Source organism: Haliotis rufescens, unplaced genomic scaffold (genome assembly GCF_023055435.1).
Source record: "Haliotis rufescens isolate VD_foot unplaced genomic scaffold, xgHalRufe1.0.p SCAF_5, whole genome shotgun sequence".
Classification (NCBI taxonomy): Eukaryota; Metazoa; Mollusca; class Gastropoda; order Lepetellida; family Haliotidae; genus Haliotis; species Haliotis rufescens.
In genome coordinates, this window is record NW_025964223.1 from 22,647,193 (window position 1) to 22,665,292 (window position 18,100).

General features: G+C 38.5%; 1 protein-coding gene across 2 annotated transcripts in view; it reads left to right on the top strand.

The window, feature by feature from the left end:
* LOC124112568 (phosphatidylinositol phosphatase PTPRQ-like) overlaps positions 1-18,100 on the top strand; it is a 40,008-nt gene that overhangs the window by 6,856 nt on the left and 15,052 nt on the right. Inside the window, exons 1-8 of one of the 2 annotated variants that reach the window (XM_048383687.1) lie at positions 9,048-9,199; positions 9,872-9,914; positions 10,651-10,832; positions 11,630-11,807; positions 14,667-14,840; positions 16,011-16,145; positions 17,060-17,196; positions 17,375-17,497. In XM_048383687.1, coding sequence (XP_048239644.1) covers positions 9,137-9,199; positions 9,872-9,914; positions 10,651-10,832; positions 11,630-11,807; positions 14,667-14,840; positions 16,011-16,145; positions 17,060-17,196; positions 17,375-17,497 — 1,035 coding nt within the window. In that variant the 5' untranslated portion in view covers positions 9,048-9,136. Of the gene's footprint in view, positions 1-9,047; positions 9,200-9,871; positions 9,915-10,650; positions 10,833-11,629; positions 11,808-14,666; positions 14,841-16,010; positions 16,146-17,059; positions 17,197-17,374; positions 17,498-18,100 lie in introns of those variants that run through there. The other variant, XM_048383686.1, reaches the window with a different exon arrangement.

Consider the following 18,100-nt stretch of genomic DNA (forward strand, 5'->3'; position numbering starts at 1 on the left):
GCCAGAATAGCAGTTCCTGCGAGGTGACGGACTTGTTGAGCTCCTGGAGGTACATGTTCGCCATCACAGCCAGCACCAGTGCTGGAACCTCAAACATGGCAACATCCAAAGCTGCTGTCAGAACGCTGCCTTCTAGTAAGTGAGATTGCCTCAATACTCAAAATAACATTATATTAATATGAAGCTGGAACCACATTTATAATCTGGAGCAAAATTGTCCTTATTGGTCAACAAGCAAAAATGTAAACATATGGAAAATAGTGTTGTGACTATAACCGGAAATGTTCATATGTCTAACAACTCGATTCTTTTTTCTCTCACTTGCAAGTATTTTACTTCTGACATTTTAATGCATAGACGTATGGCTAAATGCAGAAAAAGGACAAGCTATGGCTTTGTCCGTGTTCTAAGACGACCTTGCATTCAGCAGCACAGTCGTCCAATTCATTTTCAGTAGCAACCAATGCAATATAACTATTCAGTGTAGGAAGTCGGCATTCAAATCACATATCTACCTCTTCTGTAGATTCGCTCGTAGATATCGTTACGTTACAATACTCATTTTTACGTGATTGACATTCATTGTGTATTGGGTCTGTCGGCTGGCTTAGTGGACACTATAATCGTTCGCTTGTCACGCCGATTCGAACCGACTTTCATCTGATCCCGGCATGCTGGGCAACTGATGCTTACTTGTTATATTACCTTTCAGCGAACTGTAGTACAATTGACAGCCCTTGTTCCTGTGTAATGTACAAATCTGATGAAAACACATAATAATGAACAGAGATTTGCAGTTCTCAGTCGACTAGGACATCCGTGTCTTGAGAGAAAACAGAAGTGTAATCATATATTGAATCGTGGAACCCCAAATCGGTTATAATTAGTTAATACTGAATTAAGACATTTTAGTATTCATTAAACATATAATAATAAACTGCAATGTTTCATGGTAGAACTACGTTGTACTCGATGGTACTAAAAATTACCTGTTATGCTTTCTTTACCGTAGCTCCCGGTGCAGTGCAGAATATCCGTGTATACTTTGTCCCTAAAATTACCTGTTATGCTTTCTCTACCGTGACTCCTTTAGTTTGTCCCTAAAATTACCTGTTATGCTTTCTCTACCGTGACTCCTTTAGTTTGTCCCTAAAATTACCTGTTATGCTTTCTCTACCTAAGCTCCCTCAGTTTGTACCTAAAATTACCTGTTATGCTTTCTCTACCGTGACTCCTTTAGTTTGTCCCTAAAATTACCTGTTATGCTTTCTCTACCTAAGCTCCCTCAGTTTGTACCTAAAATTACCTGTTATGCTTTCTCTACCGTAACTCCCTTAGTTTGCCCCTAAAATTACCTGTTATGCTTTCTCTACCGTAGCTCCCGGTGCAGTGCAGAATATCCGTGTAAACTTTGTCCCTAAAATTACCTGTTATGCTTTCTCTACCGTAGCTCCCGGTGCAGTGCAGAATATCCGTGTAAACTTTGTCCCTAAAATTACCTGTTATGCTTTCTCTACCGTAACTCCCTTAGTTTGTCCCTAAAATTACCTGTTATGCTTTCTCTACCGTAACTCCCTTAGTTTGTCCCTAAAATTACCTGTTATGCTTTCTGTACCGTAGCTCCCGGTGCAGTGCAGAATATCCGCGTAAAGTTTGTCCCTACTGAGTACCTGGCCGTCAGACTCACCTGGGAATGTCCCCCTGAGAGGATGAGGAATGGACGCATCACAAGCTACTCAATCTCCTACACAGGCAATGTAGGAAACTTTAGCATGGGGCACTTGGTTTCCTTTTCCAGCAATAAGTGCTCGATCGTGCACACTAATTGAATTAATTTGTGTTTTGCATCAAACCTCAAATTGATTACATATTAGACACACTTCATCTGCATAATGCTGCACAATCATTGATATTTTACATGAATTAATGATTGCATAGATTACTTTCTTATTGGCTATGGCTTATTTCACGGGACATATGTATTAGAAGTAAAAGTGGATGCATCCTGAAAACCAGAAACAAGGAAACACAACCTTAGAATAAATGACGAAATGATTCCTGTTTTTACTGACACGACTATTAACAGCCTGCCGTGATATAGCTGTAATAAAGCTGAAAACAACATACAAACACAACATAAGATATGACACATATTGCACTCCTCTGAGTGAAACGTGATTTAACGAGTTTTAACGATTATGCCAAAGTCCAAATATATTTCGTCTTTGCAATAGCTTCATCCAAAGAACAATCATTTCTTGTGAACGGCCAAATGATTGATGTATCAGAAACTGTTTGCACATACATGTTCGCTGGAGATGTTTGCATTTCTCTTTCGTGTACAAGAATTAGAGAACATCACTAAATCATCTTTTGAAGTGTGTCTGAACATATTGAGCTAGGTATATCGCTGAGAGGGTTGTTCAAACGATTATATGTCGACGTATGTCTTCACACTGCAGATATCCATGACGTTGACGGCTGGGAGTTACTACCCTGAGGATCCGTGCACCGACCCCCACATGGTGTATCTGCCTGTAATCCCAGATGGGCAGTACACTGTCCAGGTACGAATGATGCAAACGCCAAGGCGGGAGAAGTGCCTTTGTTAGTGTTAAATTGTTAGTGTGTAGGCTAAAGATGTATATCTCACTGTTGTGATAATTCACATGAGAATAAATCATTAACCTTATGGCGTCAGCCAATGGGGTCTGTGAAACGAGAATAACCAAATATAGCAAAAGAGAGAGGTTAAAGTGCAACTCAAGTATCGAATATTTCAAAAGAGGATTAAAGCAAGCATTGGGAAGATATGCAAGGAATCTTAAGTGAAAATCAATGAAACGAAATGCTGTTTTCTTTATTTCAAACATTAATTTGAGAAATTTTAGATCGAAGATTTTATTTGGACACATAAGATATGAACTGTGCAAATAAGTTATTGATCATAATATGCTGTCAAAGCATGTACCACGAAAGAGTTATAATAAGATCATTTGAAATAGTTTTTATTTGTTTCTATAAGTTCTATTTGAAAATACGTCTGAGGGATATTAATGACGTGCAATATCTATTTAACCAAAAGACTATCTTACGGAACGTATTGCTTACGATAAACAAAAATAAGTATACTTGACTAAAATTATTTTATCACTTAATACAAACAAGTAACATAAGTCCTTTTTCCTGGTGTATGCTGTTCTTGACGTAAAATCTTATTTGTATAGGTATGGGCAAATGCTGAATTTCAAGGAAACAAATCAGCAATGATTTTTGTAGCAGACCGTGATAGTAAGTGTACCTCGTTACAACATAACATTGTGATAACACTGAATAGATTGTGTCGTTTTCTTGTTGCATTTAATTATAAAATGATGCTAAAATTTGAATGTTTATATTCCAAATCATGTGTAAACATCACACGTGAAGGTTTCTTAATATTCAAAAATGACAATGTTTATACTATTGAAGTAGCATAAATTTGATAGTGTGGTGACTTCAACATTTTGTTCCAGAAATGTCCTACGATGTACCATCGTTTTCCAACACAACCGTGTCGACACCAGGCAAGTCGAAGTGGCGTATTAATGTGTTTATACTAATACTGTTACCACATTGTGAAACTCATCCGCATGTTTTGTTTGTTATTTAGACATCGCATTCCGCAATATTCAAACTATATGACAGAGACCTGTAAGTAATCAAGTCTTGATGACACATACCAGTGATTGAGTTTATGAAGCAATGTCCCACGTTGTCAGGGTAAGCTCAACCGAGTCACCGAGCCTGACCACCCGATTCAGGGTTTGAAAACCAGACATGGATCGTAAAGCTATCTTGAACTCAAAGTTGAAACAGAAACATGTATATGGTCTTTTCAAGTTCCTGATTTAAACAAGGCATCATGATGAAGTTAGATATTTTCATACGTACGCTATAGCTCTCATCTTAACCTCATTTTCTTCATTTCAGATCCCCACAGCTTTATAGTTGTATCCGCCACATGTGGTTCCATAATAGCCATCCTATTTGTCGCTGTCATTGCTCTTGTTATCAGTGAGTAGTTTTGCGATGGCTCAAATGAAAACTGGAATAACTGACTTTGTATTTTGTATGTTCTTTGTATGCATATCATTTACCCTTCGTTTATGATTCCTCTATTTGAGTAAAGACCTGGTCGTACGTGACCATCCGACCTTGTTCTATGTGAAATAAATAATTTGGGTGAGTAATTGATTATTTCCTATTGTAACCTTCCTGAGCTTATTGTTCTGCAAATATAAAAAAGTCGATAACCAGTCTCGATTATCCTCCCAAAACAGACTCGATTAGGCGTATAGGTGTATAAGGTGTATAAGGCGTATAAGCGTATAAGGCGTATATGCGTATAAGGCGTTAATGCGTATAAGGCGTATACGCGTATAAGGCGTATACGCGTATAAGGCGTATAAGGTGTAGAAGCGTATAAGGCTTATGTGCGTATAAGGCGTATATGCGTATAAAGCGTAAAAGGTGTATAAGCGTATAAGGCATATATGCGTATAAGGTGTATATGCGTATAAGGTGCATAAGCGTATAAGGCGTATACGCGTATCAGACGTATAAGGCGTATATGCGTATTATGCGTATAAGGTGTATATGCGTAAAAGCGTATAAGGCGTAAAGTCGTAAAAGACGTATATGCGTATAAGGTGTATAAACGTATATGCGTATAAGGTGTATAAACGTATATGCGTATAAGGCGTATATGCGTATAAGGTGTAAATGCGTAAAAGGTGTATAAGCGTATAAGCGTATAAGGCGTATAAGGTGTATATGCATATAAGGCGTATAAGCGTATAAGGCGTATTAGCATATTAGCTTACAGGCATATGAGGCTAAAAGCGGCGTAAAACCATACTCACCCTCTTACAGAATAGAAATAACACTCATCAGGAAACCAATTTTAAATATATTCCAAAATGTTGATATTTTTTAGACAGTAAAATGAAATATTCATTTACATATTTCAGCAAGATCAAGAGGTGTTTCACCGAAAGAACAACTGCATTTCGCTCATTAGCCTGACTGATCTTCAGGGCGAAACTGTCTGGAACAAATGAAGAATGAATAGCCTGTTCATTTGTAGAACAAATAGTGTCACAATGAAGTTATCCTGGAACAATACTGCATTTGTCCTTATTGAATATTGAGTTGATTGACAGGGCAGATCCATGATTTCCCCCCACCTTTTGAAAATAACATTATATAATTGTGGAAAACATCGACCCTAACACCTTCTTTCAATTGAAAGACTCCTGCAGATCATCACGTGACACTCCCAACCACACTTGAAATAAGGGACCTGGATCTGCCTCTGATTGAACTGTATTTATGAAGATCATTATGCACGCCGGTTGACCTTGGATAGGCTTGGTTGTAACCGAAGTATGATATTATGCAGGATGTGTTAATAAATACACGAAATGGGACTAGAGTGACATACTGGATTTCCTACTTATTGTCAACATCTTTGTGAAATGTGGGACCACGATCCTCTTATAAGAAACGGGAAATCCCATGGGTACAAATCCCTTCATCCTCAATTATCCACATAAACAACGAAATCCTCTGTTCCCTGATGTAGTATTATATCTCAATTCTATAAAGACATACGAAGGGCGTTCAATAAGTTTTGCAACTTGGGAATTTGTGTTTACACAAATAATGTCAACTTGTGGCAGGTGTGACACTAGTCATAACATCAGGTTGACACGTGTCATTACAAGTTCCAGACACAACAATTACTTAGATGTGATGGCTTCATTCACCTAAGGGTGGTCACAATCATGGATTCTCTCAAACATGAACAACATGATCGTGAAAATTCTAAAGATGACGTGAGTGAATAGCCATACCCCCTTCGTTTTAGTGATCTTTCGATGCTGCTCTGAAATCCCGTGAGACTGTTTGGTTCATAATTTTCCCCATTTGTTTTTCGAACACTAATGAAAAACTTGCAGAAAAGTGTGTCTAGTTCGTTTGGGTGGATTTCATGCATTTGGCGAATTTCATTTTGGACTTTTAGAAAGTTTTCTTGGGTGTTTTTTTTTATGATTGTCTAGGATCACACCATCGATCATGCCATCCTCAACAGCCAAAAATCTACCTTGGGCATCTTTCGGCTTTGTGCCGCGCTCGACGATGGCGTTTCGATGATGAAACGTTGGCCACCGTGAAGTTTTGATAATCTGCCTTCATCACAGTCAAATTTAAATTCGGTACCATCAACATGTAACCTGTAATATCCATTTGTCAACACGGATATCACTGTAGCACTTCCCCTTTGATCTATAACATCATTTTCTCCAACATAAAAGGTATCCATGCTGTTTGTTAACACCTACTCACGTGCACCGGCGAAAAAAGTCCCACTTCCGGTTATCTAATTTGCATATCTACTTATGTAATTGGGGTATGACATACATGTTTTTTATGTCATAAGCTTATATCATGGATAAATGCTTTAGTTAGATGATAATACAAATTACGTCATAGGGTATTGTCACGTGTTTGAAAAGTTTGTAGTACTGTATTCTAAAGCTGGCGGGAAAGTGAAACATCTTTGATAAGCTTAGATTGTACGACATTGCCATAGAATCGAAACAGGATGAGAGATTATAAATAGCTAAAGTTTGTTTGTTTGTCGTTTAACGCCGCACTCAGCAATATTCCAGCTATATGACAGCGGTCTGTAAAATAATCGAGTCTGGACCAGACAATCCAGTGATTGATATCATGAGCATCGATCCACGCAATTGGGATCGATGACATGTATCGACCAAGTCAGCGAGCCTGACCACCCGATCCGGTTAGTCGCCTTTTACGACAAGCATAGTCGCCTTTTACGGCAAGCATGGGTTGCTGAAGACCTGTTCTACCCTGGATCTTCACGGGTCTTGTAAGAAGTGACAAAATGGATCGGGTGGTCAGATTCTTTGAGTCTTTGTTGACAGCATGTCATCGTTCCCAACGGCATGGACCGCTGCTCATAATTAATATCTACCACTGGATTGACTACCCCAGACTCGATAATTGATTGGCAGCAAAAATACAGCAGGAACATTGCTGAGTGCGGCGTTAAACAACAAATAAACGTTCTTGTATGTACGTTACTAGTAGGCTAACATTTGTGAGAACATAATCGAGAAACAGTGCATACGAGTATGTCAAAAATGATGATCTGTCAATCGATTATGACACCGAACTACACGGAGCAATGACAATATCCATCAAACGTACATGACGCACACATACATGCAAGTACAAATTGACAATATAAATGTATCGATAATGGTCGAAAGAAGTGACAGAAGTGACAGTGTCAAACAGGAAAAGCGAGAGGACATTTCACGACTTTTCATTCATTAACAATAGCTGTTATCATGTGTACGCTTACACTTACCTTTGAACTGTTCCTTTAGTTACCCATGTCTGCCATCATCGGGTCTCTGTATTCTCCAGAACCACGCCATTGAATGTTGAAGTGTTCTTAGAGTTCTGCAGGCCTCGGGTATGTGTGGAACTGCGTGAATCACGATAGATAAGATAATTTGCTTTTCGTTTATTTCCCCAGTACTTAAACAAGCTACCTGTCTCAAATATCCGTTTGTGTTTAATGTGATACAAATTACGAATAATCAAATATCACTCTGCACATTTGACGAAACGTCTGCAGGGTGTAGAATGACCACACACGGGAAATGTATCTCTTATAACATATGAAATATGAACAATAAAATGTTAATATTTAGCATGGTAACGAACGACTGATCGTCAACAATCTCTCTCGTATGCATGTCATTCATGTTTTCCCTTGTATGCATAGGATGGTTTGGTTTGGTTTGTTGTTTAACGCCACACTCAGCAATATTCCAGCTATATGACGGCGGCGTATGCATAGGATAACAGATGGAAATGACACATTTCAACGCAATATTGTCGTCATGCAATACATGATATTGATAGGACAGAAATGTCATCAGAGAAAGAACTGCGAATACTTTAAACACAGGTCATTTGTTTCACATGTTTATTATTTGCAAAACTCTTGTGAGTGAGTGAACGTCATTATCAGTAATGTTTCACGTGCATAGATTATACACTTCTGTGCAACTGGGTAAGGTTTAGTAAACATGACATGCTTCCATCGCTTTTAATATGTACATTATTCCAGAATCAGCTCAGTCTATTCCATAATTAATAGAAGTCTATGCTAAAAGCAGAGCCCATTGTTCGATTCCGACTTTATCATAAAAGTACGTATATGAATCACTATCAAAATAGTGACGCTACCAAGTGTTCGCGAAAGGGTGTGCAGTTCTTTGATTCTTTGATCAGATTGTAGGGCATGATTCGTGACACAGGATATCCGACAGATATTATTGGTGAAATTGTATCACGTTTATCAAGTAGCGATAACAATGCAAGGACGTGATAGGCATCAAGGCATCGTTCAGGGACAGATTATTTGATTTCTTCTAGTGATTTTCCCTGAAAATTCTTGTCAATTTTAGGAATAATGGATTGTTCAGAAGGTTTAATAGGAACGTATTCTGTATTAACAAAAATGTAACAATAAAAGGTAGTTATTCAGAAAACAGCAAACACTTTGTTGCTGGTCCCCATTTAAAAACGTTGGACTACAAGACATCCTACTGCATGTAAACCTCTCCAAACCAATGGTTAGATGTGGTTTGTACACACATAACATATGTCTTCTTGTAAAATACACCAGGCTGCACATGGTGCCGCGAAACAATGTCATTTTCTATAGCGGTCTAAATGTTGCAGACAATGCGTATAAGAAATTACTCAATGCTAGAATTTTACAATCACATTTCTACTTTGCATCTAACGACATCTAATGCTATATTTATAACCTCTTGGTCATCCGATCACCCACACTTCTAACTGTGGGTTGCTTCTGATATCGATGGACGACAGCCTCAAACACAATCACCTGCTTATCAGCCGTTGACATGGCCTACATTGCCCTGTGTCGGCTGGTTAAGCAGTTTAAATGTCATCCCTGTAGAAGTCCTTGTCAGACCTCACATAGACACCTGGCCCCAGCCTCGGGAACCATTCATTCACAATGGACATATTTGTAGGATGGTGTTTCATGTTGGCTGCATTCAGTATCGGGTCTGTACTTCCGGTGAGTGTTTAGATCACGCGTTAACTTTCTTTTCATGCGAGACCGTGAAGGTACCCCATATGATAGCATTATCTACCTTTATGTACACTTGTCTGCTTGGGGAATGGGTCTCCCAGTCGTCTAAGACCCCATAACTCCTGTGGAGTTGCGACTATTATGTGTGTCTATGATCGTGGGTTTAATCCCGTTCGACCTGGTTTTGTTTCTAGGTTTAGTGGAATATTGCTAAATGCTGCGTTTAACAACAAACAAACCATCATGCATATCATGTCAAACAGACCCTACCCTTATGTGCTCGGCTTATTTCTTTCTAAAAGTCATGTGCCATCTCAGTATTTCTGTTTATCAACATCCTCGGTGGTGTAGTGGATAGAACGTTTGCCTTAGAGAGTGGATGCTCGGTTGTTCGATGCTCTAGCCGCACCATACCAAAATACTTGTTGTGACCTGGCATTCGGGTGACAAAAGAAGGACGTAGGTGCGGAGAAGTAAGCTTAACGACCGCATTGTAGCACTATAAACAGGCATCAGTCGGGAGTTATACAATCAGCCCCCGCCCCGCCCCCTCCTCCCCCCCACACACATACGTCGTAATGTGAAATAATATTGAACGCGACGCCTCACCTCACCTCACCTCACCCATACATTGTATACCGTTAATGTGTATTTCAGATTTCGACTACAGAGTTGTCAACTACCTCGACGCCAGAGCATGGTATGTCTTGGCCTCAGTAAAAGATTTCAAAAGGTTTATGGGAGACATGCGGAATACAACTGTTCATGTGGAGTGTAACTTGTCAGATTGATTAAAGTTGTTGAGAGCAAAATACACATAGTGTCACGTCCTTGCAATGATGTCGCTGCTTAAGTTACGCAGCACAATTACACAAATAATTTCTATAATATAAGGCATCCTGTTTCGGGTCTTCAATCCCTGGAGGTGGGAGGCAGTTAACATTATCATCTGATCAATGTATCTAAGTATTGCACATCCTTTCGCGAACACTTGGTCTCATTACTGCTTTGACACAAAATAAAATGCTCTTAGCATATATTTCTTATGGTTGTGGAAGGGGTTTGTTGCATATAAGTTTTATTAATGTCATTTATTGACGGGTTGTGGAAACTGTTCATCTATGAGTGTACACAGACACTCTTCCTGAATATATACCAGCAAATATATATGCATCAAATCCCTTTTAATAATCAGAAAACATCTCCATTGTACGATTCAGACTCATCAGAAGCAAGTGCTTATGAATTTCAAATAGTGATGACACCAGGTGTTCGCGAATAGATGAGCCAAAATGATGATTTGTTCCGTCGAGATGATAATTCATATTCGAGATGAATACACGAAAATTAGACATATTCAAATATAATGCTATTATTTACAAACAAACCCCGATTCAATATTTGCTAAGAGGTAATTCAGGCTGACTTATTTTAAGTCCCAGGTAAAGTCAACAATTTGAAGACCACAGTGACGACATCATCGTCTCTTGGTCTGTCGTGGACGGCATCAACAAGTGATGTCCCATTCACCCAGTACATCGTCTTCACAAGCAAGGGAGGCGAATGTTTAAAAGCAGTCTACATCCTCTGCCCTCCAAATGATAGTATATATGCATCTGTAAGTGAATTGAGAGATTGGCTATATCACACATGTGGTCATATTACCCTTTTGGGAACCGAGTTTTCATTTTTTCATTTACTGATCCAACATTCCACAAAATAGGAGAAGCATTAACAAAACAATTTCTTAACTATTGCAGGACAATTTTGTGATAACCTTTAAAGTTGTCTATAACTCTATCAGCTAGTACATATTATTCCTTCTAAACAAAAGTAATCCTAATATTATTATCTCACTTTCTGGTCGCAAATTGCTACTGAAATACTGATGCGAGATAATGATATATTTGTCACCTCACTGACCTATTAAACATTATATTTTGTTCCTTCTTGAATACATACAGTGACAGCAGGTTAATGCGGTCCCCTTGTGTCCGGAAACCTCGATCTCTAGACGACTAATTTTTAAAATGTATTTATACATATATGACGTTACTTCGTCAAAATGATTAATTTATCTGAATATGTCATAACTCGGACGATTAGGGTACCGTCCTTATTAAAGGACGTTCTCTTTTTCATATTCATTGAGAGAGAAACCAATTGATATTCCGAGGGTCTAGGATTTAAGAACAACAACATTCGTTCCAGAAAATTCATTTGCTCTCTGGACATATTGTATGTCATGATACAGATAAAATGGGATGAAAAGAATAAATTGATGTTCTCGTTCTACCGGAGGACAACATTACATGACTTCAAGCCCCCCCTCTTCCCGGTGAATGTTTAATGGCCCGTTCCTAGCATATAATGTTTTTTTTTTTTTTCTGTTTTCCCTGATCGTTCTGTCTCCAGGCCGACTGCAATTCTGTTATGGCGGGCGCGACTGCGACATATGATGAATGCCATGGTGACATGTCTTACAACGTGACTGACCTGGACTCGAACACAGACTACGTTGTTAGTGTCGCTGCTGCAGCAAATTTCACAATAGGGGAAAACTCAACACTCAAAGAGAAGACTCATATTGGAAGTACGTTTTGCAATTTTTTATATACAGTGGTTATTCCATACAAATATCACTACAATGTCTCTTGGTACAATGGGGTAACAATCATGATCATGGCCGTCCGAAAAACTTGAGGGGATTGTTAAAATACTAAATTACAATCAAACTCACTGACTAAATAACATTTGAACAGTTGCTAAAACTAGCTTCAATCTTCGCCCCAATGATATATTAATTTGATACTGGTGAGATAAATTCACGGCAGTTGTATATGGCCGACATTAAGACCTTTGTTCCTCTGTTCTGTAGAGTTCTCTTTATATCACCCATATATCATGGATATAAGTGAAATTATTTTCACTAATTCTCACTGTGCATTACATTTTTTGGTGCATGATGATTGTCCAGATCGTTTCAATTGCTACATTGTTTTCATTGTTTGAGAAGAGGAACGTGGTATCGTATGAGTACATTGTCGCAAATAACTGAAGATTCACCAAGGCTCGGAACTTACAAAATGAATTCTTTCGGGACATAAACTCCGTAATATATTGTAGCTCTGAGGTAGTCTCTAAGTAACTGAAATACATATATTGCTAAACTCGACGCGAAACGTTAAACGCCAACGCAATACAAAATACAAGTTCTAGTATGTGATTAACTATATAAAACAGATAATATATGATCAAATGTTGAAGTCCTTACATCCTATGCAGTTAAATATTGCTAGCATCACTGGTTCCTATGGATTTCTACCGTCTCACAGTAACACTACGTATTACCATCCAGTTCCAGCAGCGACTTTAACTTTAACTGTAACAACCGAGTCGCCCAGTCGAATGATGCATCGGAATACGCTGTGCAAAGCTGCATAACTTTAGGCGTGTTGATAACATATGGCCGTGGTTCGAATCCGTTGTTATATTTCTAGGCTTGTCAGAACCATGCCTATACTCGTGTGTTTCACCAAACTGGCAACAACGTCTAAGAACTACTTTCTTCCCAGATCAAGTTGACACGATTGGGTTATAACCGAAATAATGTTCAAAGCGGCGTTAAATCAAAGGGAAGTAGCTTTACAATTTGGTACCTATTTTGATGCTTAGATCTAGATGTCAAAATAAAAACTATGCGAGAAAACGCGACATATCGGTTTAATTAAGTAAATATTCAATTCTTTATTGATAGTATTAACACACTTTAAACTAACTTTAGCCTGGTGACTTGAATGAAGTTGACTGGGACTGCCAATTATCCGAGTCTACTCTTAAGTCTCTTATCTGAACAACTGAGGCACCGCAGCCGGAATGGTTCTAGTCGCTGGTTGGCCTGTTATATATCTCGGTCGAAACTCGAGAATGCCCGATCGCGAGAACGCGAGATTTTGGCCTTTTTACTGTAAGGGACATTCTCGCTATCTCGCATTCTCGTGTTTTGGGCATATTTAGCTCGTTTCCAAATGTCCCTTACAGTATACCATACACTCTCAAACTATGTATTGACTTGGTGTATGCTAGCCCTTATATGTTCGCTACCTTATTCTTGTATTGAAAATGTCAGGGGAATTTATATGTTCACTCAGATATTTCTGATGTATTTATGATCATTTTTGCCGCATCAATATTTGTACATAGCTTGTTGTATATCCTTAATGATACCGTTGCAAAGGTTATTTTTTGCACTTCATTTTGATACTTAAATCTACAGTATGGGTATACTCGTTAGTTCGAAACTCAGGTTTCGTCAATAAGTGGCATCGGGACACTGTTCGATTTAGATTCTGGTTGTACTGAACTACTTAGTTACAAGGGTTTGTAATGCTTAGTTTTTCTAGTAACCCGTGGATAACCAACCCTCCCGTGATTGTTTAGCTACAGTAACCAGTGTTCACAAAACTCAGTTTTTCTAGTAATCCATGGATAACTAACCTAACCGTGATTGTCGAGCAATTTGGAAACTTTAGTGTTTCCTTGCGAACTCAGCGTTGAGCACGGTCCAAGGCGTACTTGAGATCGTACGTATTTCATGCTCAAGTTGAGTCTGATTTTTGAGTTGAGCACGATACTAGGTTTGAACATTTGTACTCAGGAAAGTTTTATAACCTCGGGGCATGGTCTATCATTTATGAAATAAAGTACCATGGGTGGGCTGACCTACACAACTCAACATTTGAATCTCACACTTTCAATTTGTGCTTGTCCGCTGATATATCGAGTGATCAAGACTAAAACCGTCGATAAGCATCTATGTTCACTATCTTTTCCTCAGTTTTCTTATATTTTACTTATTTTTTTATATTTTTTTTAGTAACGCTGCAATCTTATAATCCTAATATATATTTTATAGTGTAGTCATGCTGTTTTAAGATGTACATATGATGAGTATATGATTATCAGAAAAAGATGAAAAATGGCTTTGTCCCATATATTTCATGTTTTACATGGTCCAAAAACATCAGATTTGAGGGTATTACAGAGTATCTGATGGATTTAAATCAGCTGACATATATATTTCCGGGCATCAAATACTCAATAAAAGTCTAACCATGTAATGTCAAAATGATAATTGCTAATTTCAAACTCTGATTTTGCTCATTACAGAAACATATTAAATGCAAAGGGGGAAATACTACGTCCACAACGATTTCTTGTGTTACACAGAATTAAAAACAAACTTGTACAGCTACAACATCTCAAACTTACAGTCCTATACTAACTATTGTATAGCAGTTGTTGTAATCAACAAAGCAGGACCAGGACAGGAGTGGACAATCACGGCTCAGACAAACATGACTGGTATGTATCGTGATTTGTAAGACACCAAGAACAACCATTTAAATGAGGGTGTACATTTTGTGTTCTCTGTAATATTTCCACGTTTCAGACCCATCTGCACCAAAGGACTTCAATGCCTCAGTAAACAACGAATCCAGTGTGACGCTGTCCTGGACACCCGCTGTTCACAGGGGCGGACCCACCACCTACATCATTACAGTGGAGGAGGAGACGAGGTTAAATTCAAATATCTTCGAAGAGGCAAGAAACATCAGTGTCAGGGGTTAGTCTTGTTAGAGCATATTGAACACTCTTTCAAACTGAATATTATACGGGGACACCGGAACCCCAGTTGTCCAATGTACTGCAGTTCGTTGCGTAGAGTTTCGTCCCTTAAGCATGCCAGAAACCTGTCATCTTTGGTTTGAATCCCAGAATCACCCAAATTACAGATTGGGTTTAAATTATGAAATAATATTTTTGATGCAACCTATGACAGTTGGGATTACCTCAGCCAATCTAGGTATTACTAGCCCCAACGAAATTTCAGTTATTCTTTATATACATGGCATACAGAGAATTGTTATCACGAATTACTTGCATGTGGAATCTCGGTTTACAATGTAATCGTTCTCATTATTTCCTCAAGGGTGTAACTCAAATTGGTTGATGATACCGATCTGTGTTTGACATGTGGCTTTACCGATATAATGAACCCTTTCCCCCTCCAGGTTTTGCTGGATGTAAGATTCCAAGAGATATTCAGACAGAAAATTACAAGGAATCCTGAACATACAGTATCAAAATTACATTAAAATGTTTACAAAATAATAATGTATGGAGACAGTGTTATTTCTGTACATGAGTTTCAAGGATTAAGTTTAAATATTTCTATTTCATATATTATATTCTTGGGATCTGTTCCGCCGTTTCTATTTTAGATGCTGTGTAGATATGCTAAATCAGCCTTTTTACTATTCTTTCCTACTTTTTGCTAGCCTCGGACTAACGAGATATCGTACATGTAGGTATTGTACCCTGCATAGTAACATCACAATGTACAAGGTATGGGTTGCAATCATTAATGATGTTATTGTTGAACAGTTAGAGAAATTGATGTTTGAATCGAAAATTGTACTTTTCTAATATGTGCACTCCTGCCGCCATAGCTTTGTTTACAAATACATTCGGAGGTGTTGAAGGTGGTAGGTGGTAGGCGTTGGCGTGTATTCATAATAAATAAATAGGGAGCAGCACACTAAGCGACCCAGTAAGAAGGATCGCAAAGTTACGACATACATGTACTTCTATTGTATTTGTATTCTGTATTAATCATTATTCAACGGCCCCGTTAGATCAGGTTTAAGGATGCATTAGCTATAGTCTCCTGGTCACTCGTACATTACACCGATTTTTCTTTTTTCATTCAGTTAATATTTGATTGTCATTGTAGGCTTCAACGCGTCAAGTCTTGTTATTGGCGACCTTCGAAGCTATTGGAAGTATACATTTAACATCATAGCTGAAACTCCTGCTGGGAGGTCGGAAGATGTTTTCCTCTCATCAGCTATCTTAACCAAAGAATCGGGTGTGTACAAATGTGTCTTTTTGCCGATTTATTATTTTGATGTTACTATGGCGTGAAATCTGGCATTAACTGCCCAGTTTATTTTCAGCTAATGTTACCCTGAAAAGGCTTCACCATTGTTAAAGCTAAGTCATGATGCCGTGCATGATGGCTGAAATGTTCTTAGCATTACATATATAAAAACAACCAAGTCGAAACAAACAACAAAGAAACAACGGCGCAACAGAGGTCAGTGTGACACTAGATTAGAAATACGCCATCAACGATGGATTAAGGCTCGACGTCATTCGGCCTTGGTTTTCGATTGCGTTAATATCTGAGGACAGTCACTTTGTGAGCTTAAACGCGCCTTCTTGATTTTGACGATATAATTCATTATGAAATGATTGACGCTGATGGTTGATACTTTCATTTGTGAGGTTATGATACTCCATCAATGCGGCAAGGGTTAGAACTGTTGCACTTTGCCATTGCGCTCTATTTTTTATCCATCTGACATGTACCTTGCATTTCGAAATCTAAACCGCTCGTGGTTTCTACAACCATCATGATCAGCTGAGTCGAAAGATGCCCGTTCATTCACCTGAGTCAACTGGGTCGTACCTAGATGCCATATTTAATAACGCACAAAGTAGCCATGATACATGAAACGTAAGTGATAATGTCTCGTCGTTAGGCTTAATAATGGCATAATCACAGATATCTTTTTAGTGACCTCTGCAAAACACGCTATTTCATTTCACAAAACCTTTTATTCTGCATAAATCCTGCATGTCAAGCAAAAACGTTGTATTTGGTAAAGTGAGCGCTTATATTTTTTCCCATTTCAGTTTTCGAATATATCATCAAATGTCCTCTCCCTTAGCCAAACATTTTCACCAAGCAATTAATGCAATATGGATATAATATTGCAGCTCCGGGTAAAGTAGAAGACTTGTGGATAGATGCGATACCTGACAACCTTACAGCTGTCAATGTCACCTTCACCTGCCCAATTGAAGCAGAGAGACACGGCGTCATACTGTACTACACTCTATCTTACGTTGCTCAGGTAAACAGATGACGTTGTATGCACATATGATTTTGTTCATTGATAATATTAAAGTTACAGTATGTAACAAGAAACAAACAGCGATTTAGTTACTCTCAAGAGCTAACACATTTCCAGTGATGTTTTCGGCATGGCAACATTTGTGTGTTGAAGATCATATCTAAGAGTTTCTCTACAGGAAACCCACGAGGAGGCATTTGTGATAGAAAATCGACAAGGTTATAATATCTCGTCAGGTCTTGGAGATTGCAGCTTCACCTCCTTCGTATCCATCACACCTAACGTAAACTATGTATTTTCGGTGAGTACACAGAGTACATTTCTCATGTCATTAATCATTAATGCCACATTATAGCATTGTCACTTCTGAACCACAGGTTTTTACAATGTTTGACTGCTCGCATCCGAGTTACGCGTCCTAACTACAAACGCTGGATAGCGGGAGGTCGGTGGTTCGATCCCCGGTCACGTCACACCAAAAGACGTTAAATTATAGTACCTGGTGTAACTGTGCCTGGGGTATCCGTGTTAAACTGCGGTATGGTGGGTTGGCATTTGAAGGTATGCATTAGTGACTCACTGACACACTCACATACATGCATGCATGTGGTACATATAGCCACAGAGGTGAAATAACCTTGAACGCGACGTTAAACCCCAATTCACCTCTATTTATAAATCTAGCATTTGATAACAATGACTCATGTGGAGCTGTAATGTATGATAGACATCTCAACTATTGTGCCAATCAATATCAGGGTCAAATCAGTGCAAGATTCCACTCTTCAGGTGTCATTCAATATAATTGTGTTAAAAGATTATCATGATATAATTATGTTCTACGTGAAAAAAACCGAGTACATTTTTAATCAACGCGAGAACATATGCAAACAAAATTGTCATG